Below are 21,386 nucleotides of genomic sequence, written 5' to 3'. Positions count from 1 at the left end.
ACATGTTTAATCCACAAATAAACGTCGTAAAATTCTCTGAGACTCTTACTATACGAGTGACGAGTCGATGAAGCTGCCAAATTGTTATTAAATAGTGCACTGGATATTATTAGTAGATCGTGTTTGTGTATCATCTAGTGAGATGACATCGCAAGCCCGGAGTTTGCTATCAATTATTTCATAAATTTTCTTTTTTAGCAAGTCTCTATCAGCTAGTTTCACTAGCGTATTGTTATTTGTTGGTTGTTTGTTATATTCCTTTCTTAGCCTCCTACGACTTGTTTCAATAAGCTATCGATAGTTTACTAAGGTTTAAGTTTACAGTTAAAGTTATTTATTTCTTCTTAAAAATAATAGTAGTTGTCTAGATATTCATCTATACCAGGTCTATAAATTAAACGAATAAAATTATTCTTATATCTCATGACTAACTTTTGCTTCGAAATGAAGGCATATTTTTTGGTTTTCTGCCTTGATATATTAGTCATACAATTTGGTCAGTCATCTCATTTAATACACTCATATCAAAACTAAACTTTATAATTTGAGACAATTTTATTTACGATGTCTTAACCCGTCAGACTTTTATATTAGTGCTTAAGATTATTGTTGAAATACGAGTACCTAAACATTTTCATATTGAACTGAAACCGTAACATTTCAAACAACAGCTCAAAATATCTTCATGCATCGGTTCCCATGGCCACTATAAATTTTCCTTTCAATATCATCATATGAACGTATCTATCTATTTTAGAAACTGCTTCTTCTATAAATTGTCTCATAAAGTATGTTTCTTTGCCAACGTTTTTTACTTAATAATGATAAAAAACGATATTATTACCCATTAATATTGACAAAGTTAGCTTTAAAGTTAAAAAAAAATGTGCCTTGAATTTTAAATTTTCCTAAATAAAGTATACTTGGCATCTTACAAAACATCTAATTCAAGCTTCAAAAATATGCAAAAGAATTTGTGTAACTTTAAAACGCTGGAATATTTTGCATAGTTAAAATAGCCACATTTGTGCAAGTAATTGAAGGCTGATGGAATGTGAGATAATTTCGCATGTTGTCGCGTGGTCGGCAACGAGGCGTGCGCGCGCGTCGCTCACGACGTCGGCGTCGCCGCGTCGTCGGCTGCTTGGTAGAGCGCCAACATCATGTTTACGAACACCTCCGAAGTGTTACGAACAAACCCGAAGTGCTACGAACGCTTCAATACGTCAAACTGTGCCGGAATTACGGCGCGGTGCTAAAATACCGACGACTTGCGCTCAATACGTCGATCCTACTACTAATTATCACCGTGATGTCTTATTTCTATGACTACGGAAATATCTTCTGTCGCATGAAATTCGCGTAACATTTCCCGCGCTTCTGAGATATTTAATACTTGTTGTTAATTGCCTGCAACTGCGTCGGAGTAGGAAGATATAATAGGTACTTCTCTTGATAAGAAGTACCCTGTGTTAGTCACAGATATAGACTGTCAATCTGCCAAATTTCTCAAAAAGAAAACAGCTGTTTATGCGTCATTGGTTACAGACATACACACCCTCAGATTTCAATTTCAGTACAGTTAGTGTCTAGCTAACGGATATATTGTACTAAATTAATATAAAAATAAATAAAATTATAATGGCAGTGTTACATTCGGATGTAATTTGTCACGGCGTCTTCAAAAGAACTGTAAATGTAAGTGTTATTGCCAACCATCAGATAAAGTATAAATATAAATAAACTGCTGAAAATATGTCCCGACTATCTGAAACTTACGCAAACATCGTTATGAAGAAAATAAACAACGATCATAGAATTCTATGAACGACTCTATCTACTCATGAAAGAAGATAGTTAGCTTTCGGTAAGGCTAACTATTTTTTCCTTTCTTTTTGCTGATCAGCATCAGTGAGTACGAATTGCTTATTACTTGGTTGGTCAAATTGATCCATATAGGGTTAGCCTAGATTTTGTACATGCCCTCGGAAGCACGAACAAGCTCTTTTCAGTAGTTGCTTAACTTACAGATCGTTTACAGACCCGTGAGCGCAATTGGTTATCGGTGGAAACAAATAGTTAATTGCCAATATAATCATCAATTAAAGATATCAACAGTTTATGCAAGTCAAAGGACCACTTACTATAAGACTAAGACCGGAAAACAAACCAATTAAAAAATGATACAATATCGACAAATTTTGAAGTTTCATAATTTTCTTCTTCAGGCATGGGTACCCAAGATCAGTACCCAGTGGGCGACTTACTGGGTAAGCACAAAGACCGCACGGAGTACCTGAACCACAAGTACCTGCTCCCCGGCCTCGCCAACGAGCTGAGCGGCGCCTACTGGGACGTGTATCTGCCGCTGCAAGGACCGCATAGTGTGGTGCATAGAGCTATGGTGGTGCATAGGTAAGTTCAAAGTTGATAGTTAATAACAAATGCAATGCTTATTACTAAGATCCGGTACTTTTTGTTACTCAAAACATCATCAGCCTATTCCTTCCAACTATGTTGGAGTCGGCTTCCAGCCTCATCGGATGCAGCTAAATACTAGTATTTTACATGGAATGACTGCATATCGGGCCTCAACAACCCTGTTACCTGGGTTTGCATGCCCGAGAGTTTTTTAGAATAGTTCTTGAACGTATGCAAAGTTCCCAATCGGCACTTGGCCAGCGTGGTGGACTCAAGACCTAACCCCTCCCTTTTCCCGGGAGGAAACCCCCGCAGTGGGACATTAAGAGGTTAGATTTATTTATTATTTACTAAGCTTTTTGTTTTATTGTTCCAGACGTGATCCAAAACCAGACATATGCGGAACAGTGTTACTCTACGAGGCTGACACGGAGTACCAGACGCCGATGACGTCAGCGCAGGTCATCTTCAGGTATCCTATAGTAGGACGCGTGGTGTTCCGACAGCCGCAGGACAGGCCCTGGGAGGATACCGTCGTTATTGTTGAGAGTATGGTGAGTGACTGCGAACGTATTGCTTTTATTTACTCAGTGATTTAAAAATCGCATTTTATACATACGTTTGTTGAACAACAACAGTAAACCATATCAATTAGGTGTGGCCCTAAGACGGTCCCTTGCAGCATTACGTTTAATGAGGAACTTGATTACTATTTCTTTGACCTAAGTAAGTTATTACGTGAGATAAGAGTGTGTTAAACTATGGTGTACCATAAAGTGCTAATTTTGCCGAAATAAAGCAAATGGTTTTAGAAAGGGAAGAGTACAGCAAGGCTCTACATTAGGTTCCTATCTATTCTCTTTCCAATTCACAATATACGTACTATAAAATAATATAATAAAGAACATTCCCTAACGTAACGAGCATGTGACTTAACAGGTGCATGCGGACGGTGCGAGCGTGAACAACTCAGCCGAGCATCGCTGGGCGATCCACGAGCACGCGCCGGGAGCCGACTACTACAACTGGACGGCGCGGTGCCTCAGCGCCGGGAAGGTCTACCAGCCCCATGCTTTGGACATTGATACCAGACACCCGGAGTCTTATTGCAGGCCTGGTTTGGAAGGACTGTGCCGAGTTGGAGACTTTACTACAAGGTAATTACTTTTAATTTGCTTAAAATGCTTGCGCTTCCTTGAAGGCAGTTGTATGACATTCACCAGTCGTAATTATATCATCCCCGGTTTCTGAGTACAGTAAGCGGTAGTTTATCTGTTTAATAGCGTTTTTTTTTCAGTTTTAACGCTATTGAATAGATAAAGTGAATTAAGTGAACTTATCGTGGGCACTGTAACCGGGTAGCCAGTTAGTGATATTGGATCTAGATATTTTCTTGCTCTACAATGTGAAACAAATTCTTCTTTGTTAAACAATTTTTATGATTTGTATGATGTAAAGTGATGATGATGATGATATGACATTTTAACATTACTATCACACGGAAAGATATAATGATGTGTACATTATATTACGTTTACTTTATTTAATTTCTGTTTCAGACACGGCACACTATCAATAGCAGGCAAGAAGGTAGACTCGGCTCGTCTGACGCGTCGCCTGTTCACCGACAGCGTCATATCTCTGGCGGGCAAGTTCGCCATCATGAGGAAGTCGCTCGTTATCTATGATGACCACGGACCTGTCGCCAGAGGGGAGAGAATGGCGTGCTCTATGTAAGTGATGCTAGTGTCGGTTTATATGCATGTACTGTTGGGCAGGACTTATGTTATCAAAGGCTTAGAAATTTAGATTTAAAACATTATTATTTCAATTACTTATACTCAATATAATATTACAAATTTCGTCGTTAAAACCCTTATAAATAACAAAATAAAGCCTCATTTTGCTATGATGGACATGAAAAGTTTCTATTAAGACGAAAATAAAAGTAGGTAAACTATAAATGTAATTTGAGTTCGTGTAATGTTACCGATTTTAATACCGAATCGTACATTTCCAAAAGTATAAATATAGTATGAAGTAGTCAAGACAGGTCGCTCATAATATTAAAATTTACGATACCATTTTTGCCAACTACGGACCAGACCTAGCTGTGGATTTTCAACCACTTATTAATATTCTTTTCCTTATTCTCCAGCGTGAACGGTCTCCACCGGCGCAAGGCAGTGGTCCGCGAGTGGTTCGGCAACGGCGAGCCGGCGCCGCTGAAGGGCCGCATCGAGATGACGCAGCAGTCCGAGTACGACATCACCAACGTGCAGGTCAACCTCGACTATCTCGACGATGTCAACAATTATAAGATACATGTGGTGAGTTCAACTCTTATTGTTATAAAATTGACCAAAATAAAAGGAACTACGGATGACAGGACTTCCAAAATAGAGAAACTGTTATAATTAAATTGAAATTCAATATTTTGGAAATGATTGCACTTTGAAAATGGAGAAGCTATCATCATGAAATTGAACTAAAATATTTTCTGATCTAGTTGTTTTTGACTAGTAACACGAGTAAAGTAACGAAGAAGTCTGAAGCTGTATAGTGGACGTATCTTAAGAGTCCCGAGACGGGTCTAGAACAACATTTTGTAACCAATGGAATACTTAACATGATTTGTTCTTGATTTTACAGGTGCCAGTAGAAAGAGATCTGGAGTTCCCCTGTGAGAAGACTACGCTATATGACACCTTCAATCCGTATCACGTGAACAAATCAAGAAGTCCACCACCGTTGAAAGGTAAAATTATAGAACTATGAAACAGTCAGTAACAATAATTTCTACATCATTATCTAATCATTCTCAAAAAATAATCGGCTTATTCTCAAATTTTCCATCTTTATAACATCTGCCAAAGAAGAAAGAAAAATAACGATGTCTTTTCCCTCCTATTTTAGTAACCTCAACAAAAATAAATTTCATTAAATCATAGTGAAGACGTTGAAAAATTAAATGATGTGAAATTAAAATATTTTGGAATTACTTTCAGGTACGGCAGACCAGTATGAACTAGGAGACCTAGGCATCAAGTACGGTATGATAGACTCGCGCTCACTCAACACGTACTACAACGAGACTCAGGTCACATTGTTCGGACCCTACAGTATCTTGGGACGATCCGTCGTGTTACATAGAAAGGTATGTAATGAGATAGTTTGAAATCAGTCATGATTCTTTATAACGACCGTTCACTGTTAAAACTAACTAACTGTGGAGGAACGAGGTGATCATGTTCCTCCAACCAAAGGGAGGATCCTCCGACCAGGCGAGGTGATCGTGCCTGGTGGGCCTAGGCTGCCCAACTGTTGTAGTCGGGAACTTGTATATATAGTCAGTTGCAGTGCAAACTTCGATAGCGCGATCTAGGACTTGTGACGTCAGTCACACTGCGCGTGGTGATTGGTTGCGCGCTGGTCCCAGTAGATGTCGCTGTATGTAGCGAGCCGCTACATCACTCCCCCTCAGACCGTAGGTCGATCTTCTCTTCATGTCAGACAGTCTCTCCAGTGCCATGCATTGATGAGTTCCAGTGAGTCGGAACTCGAATTCCGCTAGTCCCAGTGAGTCGGAACTGTATGCCGCTAGTCCCAGTGAGTCGGAACTGTATGCCGCAAGTCCCAGTGAGTCGGAACTGTATGCCGCTAACTCCAGTGAGTCGGAGAGGTGCGGTGTGCGGTGTGCGGTGTGCGGTGAAGTGTCCCCAGTGAGTCGGGGCGAGGTGCTTGTTGTCTGCGGTGAGTCGAGACGAAGCGTTGCGGTGCCCTGGGTGCGTCAGAGTAGCGTGACGATGATGCCCAGGTTGGATGCCGCTGAGGCCGTAGGGTATGCCAGTCATGTGCGTGAGCGACATGTTCGTGGAGTGCCCTGTGTGGCCGAAGATGCTGGCTGGAGTTGTACGACTGCTGCTGTAGGAGTGAGGAGTGATGAGGGTGCGAAGGTTTGCTGCTGCTGGTCTGATCTTCGTGAAGGCTGCTTCCAATCGCGTCGGGAACTCCACTGTGGAGGAGCGAGGTGATCATGTTCCCCCAACACAAAGGGAGGATCCTCCGACCAGGCGAGGTGATCGTGCCTGGTGGGCCTAGGCTGCCCAACTGTTGTAGTCGGGAACTTGTATATATAGTCAGTTGCAGTGCAAACTTCGATAGCGCGATCTAGGACTTGTGACGTCAGTCACACTGCGCGTGGTGATTGGTTGCGCGCTGGTCCCAGTAGATGTCGCTGTATGTAGCGAGCCGCTTAGCTTGACTCCTTCTGAATCCATCATTTTCGACAACATCGGATAAAGTGCCTATTTCTTTCACAATGGCAATTGTTTTGACTGCATCATTTATATTATCATCACTTACAAGACCACTTCCTTCCTTTTCTTCGCACATCTTGTCCGTAATCATATCTCTCTTTATTCCTCGCAAGCCCTCATTTTTTCCCACAATAAAATTTCTTACCGCAACACTCATATTATCATCATCCACACTAAAGCCATCTTTATTATCGCCATCCTCATCAACTGTTATCTCTATTCCAGCAAAACCACCGTCGCTGGGCATGTTCCTCCATCGAGCGAGGGTACAGTCCCTCAGAAGCCCGTGAGCTCCGCGCCATCGCATCGTTCCACCACCCTGGCGGGTTCGCGCACGGCTACATCCGCATGACACAGCTCATACACAACGATGGAAGCGCCAGCGACACTGTCATCGAAGTCAAACTGCGACATCCAGGAGTTCGAGATACTAATTTGGTAAGTGATAGTAATAATGCCTAGGTTCAGAAGTTACGAATCTTAAACCATTGTGAAGCCTTAGACTTCCTAAAGTATCACGTGGGGATTGACTTGAAAACCAGAGTTTGAGGCGTTCGAACAGATTGCATTACTCATGTAGAACAATGGTTTGTTGTTGATGATGGCGGTGTAGAAGATGAGCCTGCAGACATCAGAAAATAATATTTGGAAAAAATAGAAATCAAATCATAAGACAAAGTAGAAAATAATTATGTAAAACAAGCGTGTGGTATTGGAGACCAAGAGACATCCCATGCTGCTGTATAAGTAGTAAGAGACAATGTAAGACAAAATTTTAAATAATATTTTAAACTGCAATATTGGAGCACTCTGTATAAGGTAAATGGGCTATGTAGGTCGCAGCTATAGGTCTCCTGTGCACCGTCCTGGGCGAGGCTGTATCGATCGCTGCTCGCCAGCGCGTGGGAAGTGCATACAACTATGTAGCTTACAAGTTCTTTGTCTGAATAACGTGATGATAAATCATTTTTGTTAAATAATATGAGCTTAGGTTGGCATGTTTGTCTTTGGATGATGATGAAATGACGATATGGATTATTGAGAATTAATTTGAAAGAAAAATTGAAATTAACGGAATTAAGATTTGAATTATATTTGTCAAAACTTACTGATTACAAACATTTACTATGAGTTGTAACAAAGAACTCAAATAATTTCGTGCTAATTTAAAATAAATTTACTGTAGGAAACCAAAACTAAAGTTAATTACATTTTTTCCCCAAACGAGGGGGAGGGGTTAGGCCTTGAGTACATGTACAATTACAATACCTTTTTCAATATTTCAATATGTTTATATAAAGTAAAACCTAGTATTTTAACTGCCTCTGTGGCGTGGTCCGTTATTCAACGCTTGAAGCCTGTCACGTGACCGGCTAACGCCCAAATATCGATTGATTCTCGTGCCAAGTTTGTTGTCACTTTGTGCCGCGCTACAGTGCTGCCACATGCCGTCCACTCACGCCCTTTCATCGATCCACCAACATAGACGTTTATTTTGAAACCTGAATATTTTTGTACGATAGTACATATGTAAACTCACGCCTTTTTCCCATAGGATAGGTAGAGACGATACGACCATATAATGCATTATAAGGTCTCTATTCTACCACTTGTAGGGATCGTTCCTTACAAACGGTTGTTTATCCGACTGCTGACTATATTAGATTATTCTCAATAGTAGTCAGGAGTTTGGTATCTTGTCTGACAATATTCTCGTCCGCTTGCAGGCAAAACGCAGGTGTAGTTCATACATCGCTACCTACACCTTCCGGTATAACAGGCGCGATATTATGCATTTAGTATTTTGAAAGAAAATTTATTCAAAAACGCTCTTATTTCTAACTGTTATATGGAGGTTCACCAGTCTCGTGACGCTTAGCAAAAAATTGTAGCTTGGGACTCGACTGCTTTCTAGATTAGGCCTTGCGATCAGCACGCTGGCCAAGTGCGGCTTGGGTACTTGCCAATCTTTCAAAAACTATATTAAAGAACTTTCAGACATGCAAGGTTACATCACGATGTTTTCCTTCACCATTGGAACCAATGATAATTTGGTTTCTAATTCACACATATCTCCGAAAAGTCATCGATGTATTTCCTCGGGTTTGAACCATCGACCACTTGCGTGGGAGGTATATTCTTAGACCACTTGGCTATCACTATGGGGATGGTTTTGACTTTGGGATATAATTAAATCTTGGGATATATTTACCGCTCGTCATTCCATTATATATTTGACGAAACAGTTTACCCGTTGCTCTAATATGTATTACATCCCATAGTCAAAAGCCAGCCTCATAGTTAGCGGCAACATCGTCAACTTTCAAACTTCACTAGTTTAACTACATCTGCATCGTCATCGACATCTTTAATAAAAAAACCTGTGATATTTTCGAGGATCTTCAAAACAACAATTAATTCTGCTACAAGATTTTTCCCTTCATTAACGTCCTTAACCTCAACCTTCTAATCATCAAAACTCAAGTCCTCATCAACCTCCTCATCATCAAGTACTTCATAAACTTAAGTAATAAAAGCTGGGTGCAGCCTGCACGAGCGCGCGCTCTGCACCGATCGATGCAGCTCCAGCCCTCAACTAAATATACCATACCTAGGAATTGCGACGTTAAATATTCTATCGGCGAAGGGGGTATTATTTATTCAGACATAGTTTATTCGAGTCTCTTGTAACCAATTGCATTAACTGATCGATAGACAGTCAGCGAAGTATGCAAGGTTTTATATGACTAGAAAATGAATTTTCGTTTCAAGAAATGTTGAGATTTTATTAGTATGTGCTTTAGCAGGATTAGAACTGGCTGAAAAAATCTTTACCGTGGTCCACCTAGGTGAATAAAGTAGGTGAACCACGAGCACCAAACGGTTTCAGTGTGACATTTATGCGTCTTTGATCGCCGAAGAACAGGCGTTGAAATAATACAAAGACTTTAAAAAAGCGTAGACGGCGGTTGCCGCTGATCGCACTCAGAACGAATTACTCTATGTTTGGTTATCTTTGTTCTTCTCAGAAGGCATGCTTTGGATATTGCGTGATTAGTGTTACGAGCTGTTGTGATTTACTTTCCAATTTCTCGTTTCGGATGTTGCAATTAAAATTGAAACTTAACGTTTGATTAAAATACAAACATCAACCTCAATAGACCTTGAATACCTTTTTAAAGTAAAATGGTAGACAGGTTTTTTTTTTGAAAGAAGGCAGATATCACACAGCCTACCTATCTTTTTAACGTGTGTTTTATACGTGTGTATTAAATTAAGTATTAGGTATGTATTTCACATAAATAATTTTGGTGAAGTATTAGTACAATATTTAAACTATGTACTATCAGACTCCTTGTTATCGCTCAGCTCGGATCCTAGCACCTATCTATAACTTAACTGTCACCTTTTCTTTGCCGTTATCCGTTTTATGCAATTGGTACCACAACTTCAGTAGCCCTTAATATTTATTATTATGCTTACAGTATTAGCAATATGCTATATTTACTTGCAATCTCCTAGGAATTGTGCAGTAGTTTAAATATAATTCAATCGATAATAGGGCGTGAGTAGACGGCATGTGGCAGCACTGTAGCGCGGCACAAAGTGGCAACAAACTTGGAACGAGAATCAATCGATATTTGGGCGTTAGCCGGTCACGTGACACGGAGCGGTGCTCTCAAAATGGCGACGCTGAAACGTAGGCTTTTGTTTATTTCGTTGGACTCTTATAATATTATGCTTTTGTTATCTTATAAACAGAAAATTATTAAATAACTAAGAATATCGAAACAAGACATCGACTAACTTCTTAAAAATACGAAAAGTTTTGTGGTTGTCGTTAATTTTAAATTATGCCAGCAGTGAAACTCTACATGATAGTTCTTATCTCAGACTGGTTTATGGTAAACTCTAACTGTCTCTAACATAAACTGTCCATCTTAGACCTCTTCGTTAAATATAAAAATACATATTCATAGATACTATGAACCCCTGTTATAGCCAAAGGTTTAGGCTCGTTTCGCCATTAACAATGTTTATCCCATGCTATATGAGGAAAGGCTATTGTCATTTGTCATTTACCAGGCACTTTACCAAACTCTGAGCTACTATTGAAAAACATTTTAACATACATTTGTAAAATACTAATATTACTTTACCCGACCCGGGAATCGGACTCAATATCAGTAGTCGTGTATACTACCTACCGTCCGCGCCACAGAGGTAGGTTGCATCTTTGTTAAACTAGCAAGTAAAATGTAAAACTAACACCCAGTTATACGGCTTCTAGATAAGTATTTAGCAGCTTGTAAGATGGAACACTAACAGTTGTTCACAACTTTTGCTGGCGCTTTATATTTATCAGTTAGGTTATCTGACACTTATTCATTACCCATAGAATTGGCCCTTATTTTAATGTATTTGTAATTAGGCTATCGCATTAATATAGTATGCTGAGCTCTCATCATTCTTAACTTTGTTTGGCATAAATATGACAAAAGATTTATATTATACAAAATCTTTTAAGAGAAAGCAAAGCAAGAATATTCTGATTTTAATTCAAATACTCGTAAAATGAACATTATCGTTGGTGGACGGATAGATGGGCGTGAGTTGACGGCATGTGGCAGCACTGTAGCGCGGCATAAAGTGGCAACAAACTTGGAACGAAATTCAATCGATATTCGGGCGTTAGCCGGTCACGTGACTCGCTTGAAGTGGTGAGCTCGAATTGGCGGCGCTGAAACGTCCTTAAGTGTATTTCGTTAAACTTTTGATACGATAACTGGATCAACAGTAAATTACTCACGATCTACGAATTAATGATGAATGAACGACGGATAAACAACGAATTAGCGGCGAATGAATTATGAATTAATGTAGAATGAACGTCGGATGAATGATGAATGAACGGCGGATGAACGACGAATGAATAATAAATGAACGACAAGTGAATTATGAATGAACGAAGAATTAACGATGAACGGCGAATGAATGATGAACGACGAATGAATGATGAACGACGAATAAACGACAAATGAAAGACGAATAAAAGACGAATGAATGATGAATGAATGACGAATGAATGATGAATGAATGATGAATGGATGATGAATGAATGATGAATGAACGACGAATGAATGATGAATGAACGTCAAATGAATGATGAATGGATGATGAATGAACGATAAATAAACGACAAATGATTGATGCATGCACGACGAATGAATGATGAATGAACGACGAATGAATGATGAATGAACGACAAATGAATGATGAATGGATGATGAATGAACGATGAATAAACGACGAATGAATGATGAATGAACGACGAATGAATGATGAATGAACGACGGATGAACGACGCATTAATAAGAAATGAACGACGAGTGAATGATGAATGAACGATGAATGAATGATGAATGAATGACAAATGAATGTTGAGTGAATTGAATGATGAATGAGTGATGAATGAATGATGAATGAATTATGAATGAATTGAATGATGAATGAGTGATGAATGAATGATGAATGAATTATGAATGAGTGATGAACGAATGATGAATGAATGATGAATGAATGATGAATGAATGACGAATGAATGATGAATGAATGATGAATGAATGATGAATGAATGTTGAATGAATGATAATAAATAACGAATGAATCATGAATGAACGACGAGTAAATGATGAATAAACGGCGAATGAACAACAAATGAACGACGGGTGAATGATGAATGAACGGCGGATGAACGACGAAAGAACGATGAATGAATGATGACTGAATAAATAATGAATGATTGCTGAATGAATGATGTTCACTTTTAAAAGATTCATCCAAAATGCTCATGTTATGTAATTTTTATTATTATAGGCTAAAACTTTATATTAGGCACGTAAATATACGATGCTCAAAATACCAGATAGAAAATTAGTTATTTCCATAAGTACTTCATTTCATAAATGGTAGCGGATTTGACTGGTAGTCAACTACCCTATTGTTTTGCTAAATATTTACGTATTAGTAACGCTAATGTCTTGAGTATGTTGACATCTTTAAAAATACTATGGCAAGTACTCAGAATCTTAAGTGTAACAAGACATCGACATATTGCTAAAAAGTCCGCAATTTGTCGTGCTTTTCGTTAATTCTAAACTTTCGTTCGTATCAAAAAGCCAGTCTAAGCCTTGTTTAGTGGATATCTTTGGTAAATTTACAACGAATGTTATCGTCGGTGGATAGATTATTGCGTGTGAGTGGACGGCATGTGGCAGCACTGTAGTGCGGCTTAAAGTGCCAACAAACTTGGAACGGAAATCAATCGATATTTGGGCGTTAGACGACGGCATGTGGCAGCACTGTACCGCGGCAAAAAGTGACAACAAACTTGGACCGAAAATCAATCGATATTTGGACGTTCGTCAGTCACGTGACATGGAGAGTTGATGGTGGTGCTGAAACGTACTTTAGTTTATTTTGTTAGACTCTAAATTACTGAATGAACGATGTACTAAGTAACGCTAATGTTTTGGGTATGTCTATGTCCCGTGGTAGGACAAGTGCCAAGATCTTGGTGGTAGTAGTAATGTTGCACAAAAATATGTTACTAATCTGGCTGACTGACCCATTGAGTGGTTATACGGCAACAGATACTTGGTTCTTTATGTCAACAGCGGGACCACTGGTACTGTTATGTCTCAGTAGTCTCCTGGCGGGTCAAGTGACACTTTTTTGTCCCAATGATCCCATGGCGGGACAAGTGGCGCTGTTTTGTCCCAGTTGTCCCATGGCGAAACAAGTGGCGCTGTTTTGTTGTCAGTAGTTCTGTTGTAAAAAAATCATGGGACTAATGGGGCTGACGGAGGGGTCAACAAAACGCGAAAATTTATATAGATCTACAAAAAGGCGTATTATCTATGTATTGTAGTATTATACAAGAATATTCTGATTTCAACACGTGGGGGAACGATATTAGGGCGTAAGTGGACGGCATGTGGCAGCACTGTAGAGCGGCACAAAGTGACAACAAACTTGGAACGACATTCAATCGATATTTGGGCGTTAGACAGCGGCATGTGGCAGCACTGTAGCGCGGGACTAAGTGGCAACAAACTTGGAACGAAAATCAATCGATATTAGGGCGTGAGTAGACGGCATGTGGCAGCACTGTAGCGCGGGACTAAGTGGCAACAAACTTGGAATAAAAATCAATCGATATTTGGGCGTGAGTGGACGGCATGTGGCAGCACTGTAGCGCGGGACTAAGTGGCAACAAACTTGGAATAAAAATCAATCGATATTTGGGCGTGAGTAGACGGCATGTGGCAGCACTGTAGCGCGGCCCTAAGTGGCAACAAACTTGGAATAAAAATCAATCGATATTTGGGCGTGAGTAGACGGCATGTGGCAGCACTGTAGCGCGGGACTAAGTGGCAACAAACTTGGAATAAAAATCAATCGATATTTGGGCGTGAGTAGACGGCATGTGGCAGCACTGTAGCGCGGCCCTAAGTGGCAACAAACTTGGAATAAAAATCAATCGATATTTGGGCGTGAGTAGACGGCATGTGGCAGCACTGTAGCGCGGGACTAAGTGGCAACAAACTTGGAATAAAAATCAATCGATATTTGGGCGTGAGTGGACGGCATGTAGCAGCACTGTACCGCGGGAGAAAGTGGCAACAAACTTGGAACGAAAATCAATCGATATTAGGGCGTGAGTAGACGGCATGTGGCAGCACTGTAGCGCGGGACAAAGTGGCAACAAACTTGGAATGGAAAGCAATCGATATTTGGGCGTTCGTCGGCTACGTGACTCACGTAGAACGGTGCGTTCAAAATAGCGGCGCAGGAACTTTATTTCGTTGGACTTCAATTATTGTTAAGGCAATATTTTAATGTTCTGAATACGTTTATATCTTTGAAAAATCTATGGCAGATCCTTAAAGTTTTAAGTACATAAAAACTGTTTTGGAGAACCCCTTACATAGGCTGCATTCTTGTTTGGCTGTTGTTATACTACCAAATTAAGCGGTTTACTAACTTATGTGTCATTATGATAGGACAGAAATATCATGATCATTTTAGAGATCTATCATGCCTTTGCGTGGCATAAACATGAATACCTAATATTTTACTGAAGATTAGTATAATACAATGTACGTTTGTACTACATGATCTTATATAATGCATGTATGCATAAAGTACTAATACTACAAAAATATTCAGATTTTAAAACGAACGTCGTCGTTAGCGGACGCATAGATGGGCGTGAGTGGACGGCATGTGGCAGCACTGTAGCGCGGCACAAAGTGACAACAAACTTGGAACGGAATTCAATCGATATTAGCCGTTAGCCGGTCACGTGACGCACCACGCACCTTAGTTTATTTCGTTAGACTCTTAAAATAAAAATAATTCACTTCAACTGCTCGTTTGAGTTTGATAACCTTGTAGCTCCGCGTGTGGCATAAATAGTAATACCTAATAGATTCATAATATCTCGGCTAGTATACCCGAAGGTGAAGGCAGAGGAGTTTGAAATACAGCCATTAACAATGAATGTAGGCACGTTCGCAATCTCCGGGTTACTGTTGAAAAATTTGTATTCTAATATAAATTAGAAAATACCAATATTATTTTGCAAGACCTGAACCCGAGACCTCATAATCAGCAGACGATTGCACTACCAACCACGTCATAGAGGCAACCTAATAGGCAAAATATTTTAATAAAAGATTATTAAATAATAGCAAGGGAAGTTTGTAAGTATCGTACCAAGTCGCATTCTGTGGTCTCTGCCTATCCTTATGAGAAAGAGACGCAATTTGTATGTATGTATTACATTCATATTTCAAAATAAACGTCTATGTTGGTGGATGGATAATAGGGCGTGAGTGGACGGCATGTGGCAGCACTGTAGCGCGGCGCAAAGTGACAACAAACTTGGAACGAGAACCAATCGATATTTGGGCGTTAGCCGGTCACGTGACACGTTTCAAGCAGGGACTTTCAGATTATAATGTTGAATTTAAATTATTTGTATGAAGACTTATTTAATGATTTATGAAACGAATGGTTGACCGCAGGGTTAAATATTAAGATTTATATATCATGAAAACTTAGGTTTTTAGTAAAGAATACATTCTTAAGATTTACCAACAATGTAGAGCAAGGTCTGAAGGATTCCGTTAAATAGATATTTTTAAAATTAATTTGGCCTTTCAAATTTTCAAAGTATGTTTAAGATCGGATGAAGTTCTTTTGCTTTTCTTTTTAGAAGTATACGCTTGTCAATGCTTTTTTAAGAACAAGCTATACTTAGCATATAAGATGCTGATGCATTTATGACTGTGCAAAAATTACATAAGCACTTATATATTATGTAATTTAAAACTATGTTTTGCTGAATACTTTAATGAAAGACCCAAGAATATTTTGATAAAACTCTAGTAATAAATACTGGTTATAGTGTGTAGGTGAAAATCAATCGGTACTTAGGCGTTGCCGCGTAGGCCGCGCGCGTGCCGCTGGATGTTCAAAATGAAAGCTCTTTTACTTCGAGACAATAATTCGGTAGAATTTTGCTATAAATTTTCATTAAATTATAGCTTGAATGTAATTTGTCTGGCATATCAAATTTAATGTCTGGACTGCTCGAATTAACCAATTCATATGTCATGTAATTGTTGGGCATTTTACACCGCAAAGCAGGAATATAGAGTTGGTCATATAGATTATTGTACAGTTGTATGTAATGTTAAAATTTTATATATTTAATGCTATGTGATTTTTTTCCATTAGATTCGAACCTGAGACCTTGATCACAAGGTTTCAGGTGTCACACTATTACTCGGATGATACAAGCTGTCTATAACTAAACTCTCATTTCTCGTTTGCCCTTATTTCACTTTAATTATTTTTTGTAAAATAGAATATAGCAATAGTAGGTATTTTGTCCGCCCAGGAATTGAACTCAAGACTTCATTATCAGCCAGTCGGTTACACTACCAACCGCGCCACTGAAGCAGTCTAATATGCAAAATATTTTAACTGAAGATTAGTATAATACAAGGGAAGTTTATAAGGACCGAACTAAACAATGGTATCTGATATCTGCCTACCTCGTGAAAAACTTTATGCGTAGAAGTATGTATGTATCTAATACAAAAATATTCAGATTTCAAAATAAACGTCGACGTTGGTGGGTCGATAATAGGGCGTGAGTGGACGGCATGTGGCAGCACTGTAGCGCGGCACAAAGTGGCAACAAACTTGGAACGAGAATCAATCGATATTTGGGCGTTGGCCGGTCACGTGACACGATTGGAAATGGCGAAGTGCAGGCTTCAGTTTATAACGCTGAATTTAAATTATTTAGAGAAAAATTTAGTTTTCTGTATGAAAATATGTACAGATGTGAATGTAATCAAATAATTTTATAGGAATCGTAACTAGTGTTCTTGGGCCCCTGCTTACGCTCATAGGAAAATGGCTTTTGGTGGTTTTCTATTTAAATTAGGATTTAGTAACTTATTCGATAAATAGAATTATTATTATTTTCCTTTCGTAAGTTCCTCGATAAATTAGTTTTACTAATTTAAAAATATATTTCATTAAAATAAAATAATACCCATCAAATCTCGAAATTTAAATACTTGTAATAATAAAATTGGACTTTGCGATTAAATATTCGTGAACGTCGTTCAAACTTGGCATGGATATCTTAAAATATAGACGTTGGCCGCTCTCGTGGTTCGGAACGCAAAATGGCGGCGATCGTAGCGCTGAAGCTTTTGAAACGAAGGCTTTTTCAGTTAAGAAAATGTAAAAAATATTTTGTAAATGTTTTCTTCTTTATGTTCTGTTTTTGACGACATGCCATTACGACACACTATCTGAAATAAGTTTGACTCAGAATATGTTAATCAAATAGTAAGATACTTAGATAATAGTTAGAATTGAAGCTTTAGTGACAAATATAGCTTCAATTTGATACAGATTTAATCACTTTCAAAATACACCTAGTATGTTGGTTCACAAGCCTTGCAGATGTTGTATACACCTTCATACTACTGTAGAAAACAGACAGACATGTTGAGATGTCTTGAAGAGTCCGAATAGTATCCTTTTTTTTCCAGCTCCATCAGATATTGTATAAAAGCGAAAGGTCACACACTGATTTATTTATCACGAAATCTCAAAAATCACGACCGATGAAAGTTATCGTTCCCTTATACTAAATGAGTTTACTTCATTGCTCTGAAGTTTGTACGGCCTAAAACTGCAAAATAAATAAACAGTAAACCAAAACACAGACATTAATAATCTCATTAATTAGTTCCCCATCATCCGTGATCCCTTGTCTAGACGTTTCGATCGTCATCTGATTCCTTCCCTCTATCTCTCACTCTCTCTAACACTTGCCATCTCTCTCTAGCGGGCAGGGGAGGAACTTGACATTGAAAAAGAGAAGTATTATGTGAAGTTGGCGTGGTGCCAGGGTTTGCCGTAAGGTTTATGACCGACCTGTTGACTTGAACTTGGCTCGTTTAAAGTGCATGCTAGTAGTTCAGACTAGGGTGAGAGGGTCGAAAGTCATTGTTTGTTTGGCTGTAGGGTGCCATCTATGTAACCGCTGAAACGTTTTGTTTTTGAAAAGCTTCTAAGTCCATTTAGCCAATATACCTGTAGTCAATAATGCTTCAATAACACAATCGGACCCAAAACGACAATTTATGGTTCATACAAATATTTGTATTGTGTGAAAACGAACCCACTATTCCCGCGCGTAGCGTAGGACAAGTATTGACTACATTAAATACTGTGCCATGGTCATTGCTTTTATTATTCCTTTTAATGATATGAGAAAATTGTCACACAAATCTTACAAACGCAGTGGTGAGCAAAAAATTACCAACTGAAACGTCCAAAAAAAAAAATCCAATCGAAGTTTCAACGAAAGATTTCCCCGTGAGAAAATCCTAATCAAAAATTTTTCAGGGCAGAAATATGCAAATTCTATTACAAAATGCACCCCTGTGTTCAGTTCATATTGCCTTGCTATAGGTATCCTGTATTAAATCCTAGTGCTCTATGTTCCCCCCCTCTTTCACCCCCTTGCCCGACACACCACTCGCCAGTAAATTGAGTCCAAAGCCGAGGGGTGCACAATATTGCATCACTGTAATAACATTGCTGTTTCCAATGTTTACATTCTAGGACTTAGTCAGATTCTGATGAAAAATTTTTCGAAGAGGAAAAAAAAAATAAGTACCTACACCGTTTTATGAAGTAGGTAGCATATTAAACGATAAGAGTGTTTTATATTAATGATATATTACAAAGACAGATACATCCTATATATAAAATAATCCTCTTTTTCGTAGAGGTATGCACAGACTATAGTTTAAGAAAACACTGTTGATCTTTTCTAATTTATATTGGAGTGTTCTAGATGGAATCCCAGAGTTTGATAGCATGCCCAATAAGCGTACTCTTATCACATAGGGATAACATTGTTAATGGTAAAACATGATCGTAGTTTACACATCTGCCTACACTAACGGGTATAACAGGCGTGATAATATTATGTATGTATGCTTAACATTTTAGCTGACTAAATAAACTCTAGACTTAAGGCCTAACCCCTCCCTAGTTCAGGAAGAGACCTTTGCCCAGCAGTGGGAGAGTTATGGGTAAAAAGAAAATAAATGCCGTATCTTAAAAACTAATCATACAACGCAAAATATCAAAGGTTATATGATTATAACTTCATATCAAACTAGAAGCGTCGTAATAAAACGTAATTCCTATCTAGGTCGTTATTATAGGTATCCTAGTAGTCATTCTAGGTCCCCTGCGCTGTACTATCGACCAGTGCCGCGCGCATGTACCGAGAAAGGGTGCGGTATTGCGTTTTAACATTTAACTACTTTGTTTTGTTTGGTACTTGGTTCCATGTTATAAAATAAGGTATTTTTATAGCAACCAGGTACGAGAAACATTTTTTACGTTTTATTCGCCCAGCGTGTCTTAAACAGATCCCAATCCAGATAAGTATTTTTTTTCCTATATACAATATGCAGAGTGACATTTGTGAGATTCCTGCCGTTTCTTGTCACGAGCAACCAGCTTTCCCGAGACGTATAAAAAATACAATATTTAACTGTTTTTCATACTTTGTGCGAAATTTACGAATTTTGAATTGAATTGAACAATATGGTCACCCATCCACAGACCAACCTTGGCAAGCGTAGCTTAACCAGAGAGATTGATCCGTGCGTCCGTTGTTACTTGGCTACTAGCTCCTGTAGCACATGTAGACGTAACGTGACGAAAATGATTGCGATTCTTCTTAATTGACGTGTTCTTGGTAAAGCTCGTTTTAATAAACGTGAGAAACACCAACTTGTGGGACGTAACGTGATTTGTTATAAAAGTTTATTTGTAAGTATTCATTACCGGGTATTCTGGAATAAATATAGAAGCGCTCGGCTATGTTACAAAAAAGTGAAATTATGTGAAGTGTGCAGGTTAAAGTGAAATAATGTTTGCTTATTTTGTTCGACCATAAAAATGTTGCAATACGCAAAATTCCAAAAATAACAGTTATTTTTTTATTTAAAGTCGCACTAATTGAACTGCTTAGCAGCAACATTTGCAATCCGGAAGGCTATCGCTTGTCTCAGTTGACGTCAAGTCAAAGCAGCAATGTACTGAATAGTGACCATCAATTTGATGTTCTAGTTGTCAATTGAGAATGTGATAAACCCGCAGGAGTTAGTAAGTAAGTATCTTAAAAATCGTTATACACCAAGACATTGAAAAAATTTATAACAAATATTTGTAACAAAATTCAAGATAGAATAGAATAGCGTAATCATTTGCTCATGGGTCTCCCACGGGCCACGGCTGGCCTTGACTTCGGAGCCCAGCCCAAACAAAGCACAATACTTTAAAGCTGGCACCCCGCCAGCCCCTGTAGTGGGTCAACAGGTTCGCCATCACGAGACCCTGAACTTGGCTCCAAGCTGGTATAACATGGTTCAAGGTTTATTACTGTATTGAAAACTTTCTGTTTTTGTTTTCATCACGATAATAATATCGGTATCGCGTGATTGCACAAAAGCACAGAAATTCTGTCCAGAACGAAGAAAAAAATATCGGTCAAGTGCGAGTCGGACTCGCACACGAAGGGTTCCATACTTATCATCTGCTGAATTTGAAGCGTTTGACAGTTACCGTTTTTAATTTCGAGCAAAAAATATGAAAAAAAAACACGTTTATTGTATGGCGATCCTCCTGCCGTTTTACTCTTTGGGTACGGAACTCTTAAAAGTGCTGATACGAAACAGTGGTAGCCTGGCTATGGCATCACACTTGCAATCGAGATGTTGTAGTACGTACCCCACCTATTATTACCCACGCCATGTCCCAATATAAGCTTGTAAGCGTAAATGAAAAGTGATCTCCCTTGTAGAGATAAATACAGAATCTTACAAGGTGTACTTAGTGAGTTATTATTAAAAACGAAGGTCACTGTATTGACGTAAAAGGTTGCTAAGTAACGCACAGAAAGTATCTGATAATATTGGTAAAATTCCGGTAAAACGATCTTGGGCGACGTACAAACAAAAAGAA

General features: G+C 38.8%; 1 protein-coding gene across 2 annotated transcripts in view; it reads left to right on the top strand.

Moving 5' to 3' along the window:
- Rsod (superoxide dismutase family protein Rsod) overlaps nt 1-21,386 on the top strand; it is a 49,755-nt gene that overhangs the window by 6,105 nt on the left and 22,264 nt on the right. For both annotated transcript variants that reach the window (XM_076130226.1, XM_076130225.1), the window contains exons 4-11: nt 2,229-2,415; nt 2,798-2,975; nt 3,361-3,578; nt 3,981-4,154; nt 4,580-4,751; nt 5,074-5,179; nt 5,430-5,578; nt 6,966-7,178. In XM_076130226.1, coding sequence (XP_075986341.1) covers nt 2,229-2,415; nt 2,798-2,975; nt 3,361-3,578; nt 3,981-4,154; nt 4,580-4,751; nt 5,074-5,179; nt 5,430-5,578; nt 6,966-7,178 — 1,397 coding nt within the window. The remainder of the gene's footprint in view (nt 1-2,228; nt 2,416-2,797; nt 2,976-3,360; nt 3,579-3,980; nt 4,155-4,579; nt 4,752-5,073; nt 5,180-5,429; nt 5,579-6,965; nt 7,179-21,386) is intronic.

Source organism: Anticarsia gemmatalis, chromosome 24 (genome assembly GCF_050436995.1).
Source record: "Anticarsia gemmatalis isolate Benzon Research Colony breed Stoneville strain chromosome 24, ilAntGemm2 primary, whole genome shotgun sequence".
Lineage (NCBI taxonomy): Eukaryota > Metazoa > Arthropoda > Insecta > Lepidoptera > Erebidae > Anticarsia > Anticarsia gemmatalis.
This window is presented reverse-complemented; position numbering and strand designations above follow the sequence as displayed.